This window comes from Henckelia pumila, chromosome 3 (genome assembly GCF_033568475.1).
Source record: "Henckelia pumila isolate YLH828 chromosome 3, ASM3356847v2, whole genome shotgun sequence".
Taxonomy (NCBI): domain Eukaryota; kingdom Viridiplantae; phylum Streptophyta; class Magnoliopsida; order Lamiales; family Gesneriaceae; genus Henckelia; species Henckelia pumila.
Genome location: NC_133122.1, coordinates 78,569,859 through 78,580,327, shown reverse-complemented (window position 1 = coordinate 78,580,327; position 10,469 = coordinate 78,569,859). Strand labels below are relative to the sequence as shown.

General features: G+C 32.9%; 1 protein-coding gene across 1 annotated transcript; it reads left to right on the top strand.

The window, feature by feature from the left end:
• The first annotated feature begins 2,266 nt into the window (after window positions 1-2,266).
• LOC140892408 (enolase) lies at window positions 2,267-7,711 on the top strand. Its single transcript, XM_073301283.1, has 17 exons — window positions 2,267-2,486; window positions 3,155-3,218; window positions 3,753-3,817; window positions 3,916-3,963; window positions 4,473-4,559; window positions 4,654-4,734; window positions 4,962-5,063; window positions 5,148-5,228; window positions 5,702-5,776; window positions 5,859-5,921; window positions 6,003-6,080; window positions 6,212-6,406; window positions 6,540-6,590; window positions 6,855-6,943; window positions 7,050-7,101; window positions 7,191-7,247; window positions 7,345-7,711. The coding sequence occupies exons 1-17, from the start codon at window positions 2,421-2,423 to the stop codon at window positions 7,423-7,425; spliced, it is 1,335 nt and encodes a 444-aa protein (XP_073157384.1). The 5' UTR covers window positions 2,267-2,420; the 3' UTR covers window positions 7,426-7,711.
• The last annotated feature ends 2,758 nt before the right edge of the window (window positions 7,712-10,469 follow it).

Sequence of the window (10,469 nt, the reverse complement as noted above, 5' to 3'; positions counted from 1 at the left end):
CGATTATTTATGAGATTTTTAAGATGTTATTATCATTTATTCCGCACATGAATATTAATTATATTTATGGGTTTTCATGGTTTACGTATGCATGAGATTTACATATGCATGGATTTTAATTATGTTTAAGTATTTAAATTAATTGCGTGCAAATATATATTATATATTATATATTATATTTTATGAAAAACTATTTGAAGTATAAATATTTTAAAGTTATTATGTATTATATTTTGTGAAGAATTAATTTGAAGTATAAATACATATATGTATGAGCATATATGTATCATCAATATTTTAAATTAAATAAATTATATATATATATATATAAATTAGTATAGTATCGGGTCGTTTCAACAATGCTCAGTAAAAAAGTATAAATATACACATGTCATGAATGCTAATGCAAATAAAAGGTACCGAAAACCTATCACGGTAGGAAACTCTTGATCAAACAATAGACACCATAGTATGTAGCACATTGGGTCGTCGCATCAGGAAGTACTCCCATACCATAAGAATAAGTGGACAAAAGTAACCGGACCCGAATCCACGAAATCCATCAACAAATAACTCGGGGCTGAACAACCCCTCTACTGGATATATCAAGGTATAGTCTCAACATGATAATAAGTGTAGCGGTAATAACCGTGATATAATAAATGAATTATGACCGTGATATAATAAATGCACATAATTCATGTCATATAAACAAGAAAACATAGAACATGCGTACTCAACCAAAATATCTCGGATAGTACATCCGTATCTCTATTAAGCAACTCAAGCAACCTAGCAACACTGACTCTCTAGTTCAAGCCTATAAGCAGATAATTATTATATCACTTATTGTCTCTACAATCCTTAACTAGACTAATAGCTACTCACAGAAGCTAATCAGAGTCTAGACTTATACCTGCGTCCGTCGTTAGTCATTTGATGCAATGACCTCAAAACCTAGACACAACTTCGTTACAATTTCGGTAGCGCTTTGCTATTGACTGACCCTCAAGACGATGCCCGAAAGCCTTCAAAAACCACCAAAAACGAGAGAGGAATGAGTGAATTAGCGAGTTGCAAATGAAGCTCTCGACCCCTATTTATAGGCAACAATCGAACCTTCCAATCGGACATCGGAGATTCCGATCTCTATCCACCGAACGCGTGCCTCTGATTGGACAACACACTGCTGCCGACGGAGTTCGGAGCTTCCGATCTATGTCCAGTCGAGTCACCGATCATAATGCTGCTTTCGATCCTAGGTTCGGAGCTTCTGAACTCATCCTCTGCCTCCGATATACAAACGCTAGTGCTTCCGAACTGTCCAATAAATTGAAACCCTTCGAACTATTTCCGATCAACCCGAATCCGTATTTCAACTCCTTAAACAAACTTAGGAGCATTTAATCATGTTTAGGCAGATGATTAACTTAATTAAAAATCGAGCTACTACACTACAAACTCAAATCATTTGGTTCCAAGCTGTTTAATCCTTTAATTTACTATTACCCTTTAATCCTGTCTAACATTTTAATCTTATAAAATGATAGTTGGTCACTGTAATTTTACAATAGACCTATTTTCTTATAGTCAGTACAGTATGCTTGGATGTCTAAAAAATAGAATTTAGAATTGGATTTGGAATTGAAATTGGATTTGAAATTGGAATTCATGGAATTCAAATTCCATTTTGGTGTTTGGAAAAAAGTTAAAATACATATTGAAATTTAATAGCATAAATTTTGGGAAAGTGATATTTTTTTAAAAAAAATATTAGGAAAACATAAATTTATAACTAAAGTTTATAAATTTATTATTAGAAATAATTTTAATGTTTTTATAAACTCAAATCCCATGAAATTCCATGAAATCCAACCAATTTTGTAAGGATTTCACTTAATTAAATGAAATCCCATGAAATCCCATCAAATACCAATCCCGTTTTAAAATTTCGTTTTGCCAAACAACAAAACAATATTTGCAAATCCAAATCCCACCAAATTCCTTCCAAATCCTGTCTACCAAACACACTGTACGTCTACTCAAGTCATCATTACTAATGACAATTTTAACTATGTATGTATTAACATTTTAACTATGTATGTATTAATAATGATTAATTAAAAGTTTTAACAATAATTACAGTAATTTTCATAATAATTTATTTTTAGAGCTAAATCATGAGTTGGGAAAAGTCACGTGTTACATATATGACAAGTGATACAAGGGGTTGCCCTTTCGACATCTCCGAGGCCAAAAGCAGCCTGAAAAACTCATTTCTTGTTTCCCAAACAACCTTAAATAAAATCAACGGCTGTGATTAAAGTGACTTCTTGTACAAATACGAGCCCTAACCCATCTTTCCCATTGCCACTCTCTGTAAACCTCACTGCAATCTTCTCTAGATCTAAATCTCTTTAATGGCGACTATCAAGAGCATTAAAGCCCGTCAGATCTTCGACAGCCGTGGCAATCCTACGGTCGAGGTTTGCGCTTCGATTTTACAGCTATCTCAATCTTTATGTATATCCATCTCAATACTTGTTCAGATTCTTCTGTGGCGGAAGTTACCAATTGATGACCTTTTTCTTGTTTATTATCATTTTCACAGTTACATGCAAAAATTATTAAAAAAATTCAATTTTTTTGCCTTCGAAATGGATGAAACGGCCGATAAAGTTTCTGTGTCCGTCTGGGTGGTTGGGCCGAAAGAAGTTAACTCATGTATGAATTGCTGGGTACTAAAAAGTTTGCCACGGATCACGTTTGATTTTTAAAATAATTTCTGGCTCCTAAATTGGCTCATGAATTTGAAGTTGAACTCGAAGCTGATGCCCCATTGAGCTAGTTAGTTGTTGATCACATTCTTGATTGAATTCAAATAATGGCATTATGCATTTGTGTTAGAAAAAAAGAATGATGGACCAATTTTTCATTGACAAAGGCCATTGTATATGAAAATTAATTTAATTAATTCTTAGATTTTTCCATATTTAATCGTTATACCATATATCTATATGTAACTAAAAGAAGAGTTATAAAAAGCTCGTAGGCTGGTTCACTAGCTTTAAATTGATAATGTAAAGTGCATTCTCTACAAGTTCAAGTATCAATGCTAAAAGGTGACAACGTCTATTGGTTGATTTATCTGTAGGTAGATGTGATTCTATCAAATGGAACATGTTCAAGAGCTGCTGTTCCAAGTGGTGCATCAACGGGTAAGATCTATTGCCAATCACCTCTTGAACTTCTACCAAAGAGATCATAGTTAATAAAATCCCACGTGGATTGCATTAGTCTCAAAACATTGCGAGTCTTATGTTTTACGCCTAGAGACATGCCAAGGTGTAATACTTTTACAAAATGCATGCCTTTGGTTTAAAGCACACATTTTGGTGCTTCGAAAGGCCTAATGTGTACCTTAAAATAAAGACTGTGTTTCTAGTGAAATCCAATTTACTATTCATTTATATGAAAATTTTCTTGTAGTGCAAAGTATATTTATTCTGTTGTACAATGACTTGAAAAATACATACTGTATGGTATGTGATATTTCACAAACATGTAGATGTTATACTATTACTTGGTATGCCTAACATCGATAAAGCATGTGACTCAACTTGTGTCTGGAATCTGGGCTCCAGTGCATATTTTTAGTCTTGAATGTCTAGGCTCCACTGTCCAGTGCATAATTTAGTTTTGAATGTTTATGAATAGATTACTCAGATTGATCATGAATTTTTGTTGTATAGGAATTTATGAGGCCCTTGAACTGAGAGATGGAGGGTCAGATTACCTTGGAAAGGGTGTCTTGAAGGTCAGTAATCAGTATTTCTTTATGTTAATGCATTGTGATTCTCCTTGCTGTCCAGTTATTATTTGCTGATGTTTCAATGCTTTTGTGTTCTGATTTAGGCTGTTAACAACGTCAATTCAATAATCGGCCCTGCCCTCATTGGCAAGGTTTGTTTCGCCAACTTCTTACCTGGTTTATTTTGATTTCTTGTAACTCTACTGGTTTTGTTTCTGATATGACAACTAAACAGTAAATAACAAAAGAGAACTAATCTAACTGGCAAAAAAAAAAAAATAAGAAAAAGATCTAACTGGAAAAGAAAGAAAAAAGAATCTAACTATACTTACATTCTGGAACCAAGAACGTATACAGTAACAATGCAACTAAATGACAATGAAGAAATATCACATTCTCTCCTCTTGCCCCCTCTCTCAAATACCCACCCAAAACAATGAGAATATTTTCTAACTTCCTGTAACTTCCCCCAACAACCCCCTCCCCCCTCCCCCACCCCAAAAAAAACATTTATTTGACTGACCCTGTATACTGTAACTAACTCTCTCTTCCTTCCTCATGGGCCGTGGGCCTTCTTGTGTGCATTTGTATATGGGTTCTCTTTCTCATTCCTTGCGTTCATTGAGGTCGTCCTGCTCTTTGCTAACGGTTTCCTCTGCAGGACCCAACAGATCAGACTGGAATTGATAATTTCATGGTGCAACAACTTGATGGAACTCAGAATGAATGGGGTTGGTGCAAAGAAAAGGTATTTTGGATGCAAATTGCTATAATTACCCATGTGAATGTGGTATTTTCTGGATGATATATGTTGATCAGCGATCAAATTTGTGATTCTTAAGCTTGGTGCAAATGCCATTCTGGCTGTCTCTCTTGCTGTATGCAAAGCTGGAGCTGCTGTTCTCAATGTCCCCCTTTACAAGGTATGTTTGATATTTTTTATCACCAGTGAACACGTTAATCAAATTGTTATCTTTTGTTGCTAATTTGTTTTGGTATGTATCTTCACAAAATATTTATTATTATTCATATAATGCCTTGAATTTGGTCTGAGATTGTCTAAGTTTGAGCTAAACCAATGTTTATGTTATTTTCGTTTACCATGGAGGTGTAGGATCTGACATGAATGTACTTTTCTTTATGTGATCAGCACATTGCCAACATAGCTGGTAACAAGAAGCTGGTGTTGCCTGTTCCTGCATTCAATGTCATCAATGGTGGATCACATGCTGGAAACAAACTTGCCATGCAGGCATGTCTCTCTTGGCGCATGTGCATCGGTGGTGTCGATATGCTACTAAATTGAAACCAATCTTTACGAGCTTTTTGTTTGCAGGAATTCATGATTCTTCCTGTTGGAGCTGCTTCATTTTCAGAGGCCATGAAGATGGGTGTGGAAGTGTATCACCACTTGAAGGTAAGTAGTATCTTTGAGTTCTGTTAACTTTTTATGCCATGTTGATGTATTTCTAGGTCCATTTCATGTCTTCTCTGTTATATATTGTTGCCTTTATGAATTGTTTAGTCAAACTCATTTTTCTCTTCAGGAAAAATCACAACCCTGTGTCCTTTTACCGAGTTTCCACAAGTTTCAAGTACCAACTTATAGCAATGCACTGAATATTAGCCATTTAATAGTATGTTCAAGGTCAATGTCTGTCAGCTGATGTCATTATCCTTAATCTTTTTCTGATAATTTGCTTAAAAGTTTGGAAAAATAGTAATATTGTCTGGTATATCTTTAATTAAATTCAATCATTTCATTTTGTGCATTACTTAAATGCGACATGAATGGCTTGTCAAATATTTTTTTGAATCATGCATGGATTTCCATCTTTCCATCAGCAAGCTCATTGTTTTATCAAAAAAAAAAATAAAAAAATAATACAGGCTGTTATTAAGAAGAAATATGGTCAAGATGCCACAAATGTAGGTGATGAGGGTGGCTTTGCTCCTAACATTCAGGTAATACTTTATTATGGTGGCATTGAATTTCCATTTTTTTCCATAATATGTTATATGTATTGTTGCTTAATTTCAACTACAGGAAAACAAAGAAGGCCTTGAACTGCTCAAGACAGCTATTGCTAAGGCTGGTTATACAGGAAAAGTGAGTTCTTTTCTTTCCATTTGACATTTTCTCAATTACTTATAAGACCCAACTTCAGTAATGAATTTTAATTCTGCATAGGTTGTTATTGGAATGGATGTTGCTGCGTCTGAGTTTTATGGATCGGATAAGACATATGATTTAAACTTCAAAGAAGAGGCAAGTCACCAATCCAAATTCATATATAACATGAGTGGTGAAAGCATTTGAAGGATGTTGTCTTTGAATGTTAAACAATCAATTGCTAGTGTTGCATATGACTTCACGTTATTGCTGCCTTTTCTGGATAGGGTAATGATGGATCGCAGAAGATCTCAGGTGATCAACTCAAAGACGTATACAAGTCTTTTGTGGCCGAGTACCCAATCGTATCAATTGAAGATCCATTTGACCAGGACGACTGGGGCACTTACGCAAAACTTACCGGAGAAATTGGTGCTCAAGTACAGATTGTGGGCGATGATCTCCTTGTTACCAATCCCAAGGTGATTTTTGCATTGCCTCGAATTTGACATGAGCCACGGCTACTTCCTACTGATCAGATACGAGTCGTTTTTTTTTCTCCCTCTGATGCAAAATCTTTATTTCCTTATTTTTTCTGGTTATTCATCTGTGCAGAGAGTTGAGAAGGCAATTAAGGAAAAGACTTGCAATGCCCTTCTACTCAAGGTATATAATTGCATTACTTCCTTGCCCGAGACACATATGTCATGCCCAGGCCCACAGGGTGAGAACGCAAGTGATAGAGACTTACAGTGCAAAATGGGTTTTGAGAATATTAAGTATTAACGCAAGTCACTATTAGAATCTATTGTACATCCTTTATATCCTCAACATTTGGATCTGAGATGGATGGATTTTACTCAAAAGCTATCTCTTTCTTGACCTGCTGGCTACAGTGATGTGGAAATTTTCACTTTTCTTCACCACCAGGTTAATCAAATCGGATCTGTGACCGAGAGTATTGAGGCTGTCAGAATGTCTAAGCATGCAGGTTGGGGTGTAATGGCCAGTCATCGCAGGTACAAATCTTCGAAATTTTTGTTATAATAGTTGTTTCATTGGTTTGCTGTTTGCGTGATATAAATCACAAATTTGATCAACCAAAAAAATATTCATTGGGTGCAGTGGAGAAACCGAGGATACTTTCATTGCAGATCTTTCTGTTGGCTTGGCTACGGTAAAATCTTCATCAGAATAAAATAAAATAAAATAAAATTTACACATCCATGCTTGAGTTAATATCTGTTTCTTGGCAAATTTTAAAAGGGCCAAATCAAAACTGGAGCTCCATGCAGATCAGAACGTCTCGCAAAATACAACCAGGTAATTCTTGTCCTCGATTCTTTCCAAGTTGACGAAGTGCAACGCCCTTGCCGCGCCAATTGATAAAACTGATTGATAATCATCTTCTGAGATACAGCTGTTGAGAATTGAAGAGGAACTTGGGTCCGAGGCAATATATGCAGGAGCTAAGTTCCGAGTACCTGTTGAGCCCTACTAGATCTTGTGCAAGCGTTATTTATGAGTCGAGCAGCAGCGGGATAGTGTGTTTCCCTCAATAAGGAATGTCTGAGAATGGAGTCTTGATGGATAAATGAGACCAGTTTTCTTAATAATGGAAATTTTTTGTCTTTGACTATTAGTGGCTGTCCGACCAGATTCACTTGAAATTCTGAGCATTTTATGTATTATTTTCTTTTTAGAAATAATGTTATGCATTATTTTTTACTCCAAGATTTTGGGAAGAAACTTGTTAATGAATGAGCCAACGAATCTGGTTTATGTTATGTTTGCTCCAAAAACTTTTAAATTTGTAGGGTTCCTTTGAAGTTATGGATTACTAATCTATGTATTAATAATCTTATCTTGTTTAACGTTTTTTTTCTATATTATTTATTTATTTTTTAATTATTTATATCACATCAATTAAATCATTAATTATTTATATTACGTCAATCAAATCATTAAATTTAAATTATTATATTATTTTTAATAAATAATATTATTTATATTTTATTAATTAATTATTAAAAGGATAAAATCATAATTTACTATTTTTATATATAATATAACCAATCAAATCAAACAAACCATAATCTATCAATTAAATCAAATTTTATATTAATTATTTTTTTTTATTTATTTTTTATTACAATATATTACTTATCTTTATATTATTTATCTTATCTCACACTTCAAACGGACCTAATAGCTTGTGATATGTTTTAGAATTTGTCGGTGATAGGATATCGCATTTTAAAATTAAAAATCTGTTTTACGAAGGTAAAATTACAAAATAGATTTCTAGATCTCAATAAACCCAATGCCAAATATATAGTTGCCAACTAGAAGTTGCACATTATTCCTTTACTGCAATAGATCCAGTTATATATGGTCATATGGCTCCTGTCAGTCCTGTGTGGTAACTGGTAAGAGAAACATAAAAAGCCATTATTCATACATATTCAATGGGGCTATAATAATAATAATAATAATAATAATAATAATAAAGATCGTACATTGAAAAAATGAATAGAAAAAAGAGGGTAAGTTTTTAGTGTAAGAGTCTTATGGATATATTAATTCGTGAGACAGTTCAAATTGACTGATACATGTAAAAAAAAAAAGAGCTAATTGTACTGATCTCTAGTGAAAAATCTAAAAGACACAAAAACTCCTTAAAAACTATCAATAGGCTAATGTATCATATATTTTTTAAAATCTAGCACATTTCATCTCAATATTTAAAAACTCAGGCACATTTACCCCATCTGATTGTGAATTTTATGTTCAATTTTTAAAATAATGCTATTAATTTTATATAAGGTGTTTTTTTTCTTTTTATTTTTCACAAGGGATGTTCATGCAACTAGTCCAAAAAAAAATAAAAGAAAATTAATACTTTTGAAATTAAAAATCAATAATTTTCACTCCAATCAGCATATATTACGCAATATACTTTAATATAAAAATTTATATTTTTCACTCAAATCAGCTTATATTACACCATATATTTTTAATAATATAACTAACAAAAAATGATACTTTTATAGTTAACCTATGAAACGATCTCATTGGAATTTTTATATTAAAAAAGGAGGGATTTTTATTCCTAAATAAAACAGATGAGCTTACGAAAAATCAATTTTGAAACAATTTTTAAGCAATAAAAAAAAGTGAGATTATAAACATTGTGTTAAAAATTTAATCAATGACGGACCTAAGATTTTAAGGCCTGAGACGAACACCAAAAATAGATTTCTTAAAGCTTAACATTCATATATTTTTTCATCGACATAAATATAATAGTATTTGTAACACGAATTCTAAAAATAAAATATAGACAAAATATATCATCTGAAACAATATCTCACAGACAAATATTTGAAGATTTGAATAACTCTTACGTCACTCGTTCTTTTTGGGATGGTTATTCACTATGAGACTTCGGAGATTAAAACTACTTGCAAAATATCAGTTCAGTTTAGGTGTTAAACACTACTAAAATTAAAAATCCTAGGACTTGATTTTCTGTAATTTTACAATGAATTTGTAACAAATCCTTAGCACAAAATTGATCCTCAGTGACCAAAATAAAATATGAAGTGTTTGTGTTTGGTTGTTGTTAGGATCGTGGAGAGTTGTCTCTCAGTTTTTTTGTTTGAAGTTGCATTGTATTGTTAACAACAATTTAGGCGAATCTCGTTCCGATGAACAATGGGATAGATTATTGATTTAGTGTGGAAGAATTTTCTACTGGGTTGTTGAAGTTAAAGTAGTAGGAAAAATAATGAAAGTAGACTTGTTTTGGGATGTTAAAACCTTCTACGTTTCTCTTTCTTCTGTTTTAGAAGGTATCATTAGAAGATTTGATTGGTATACTGTTTGGTTCAAAATCAATTCAGGAGGGTTTACCTTAGACTACTAAAACTCCTAGAATCACAGCTTAACACTCACAATTGAATCAAATATTGAGAAAAGTCTCTTTTATCAGATTTACAATAAGCTCACTCTTCTAAGTATAAATTACAAAGATAAGCAGTAAGAACAATTTGATCTTGAGTATCTTATATATCTTTTTGAGTGTGCTGGAGTGGCTATTCGTGTTTAAGCAGTAGAGAAACTTGAAGATCGTTGAGGAATTTGATGACAAAGAGCTTTATATATATATATATATAAAATCGAAATAGACAATAAATGCTATGGTATGGTTCATTTAATATGTTGTACAATATTTCAAAATGGTTATAAATGAGAAACAACTTCGGCAGTCAGCTTCTAAATGTATAAATCTATCAACATTCTTCTTATGCTTCTACGGAAAGAGTACCGAGGATGGTGTGCTGGTTTTTCTTTTACTTCTTCCTACTGTTTTCTATACCACTTTTAGTTATCTGTCGTTATACTTAATTTCGAGTGGTCTTAGTATTCTACTGTCCTACATCACCAAAACTTAAAATACTTATCTATTTTTTCCTTTTTGGTGATGCCAAAACCTAGCATAAAATATTATACCAAAGAGACTTGTGGACAATAACTTGAATA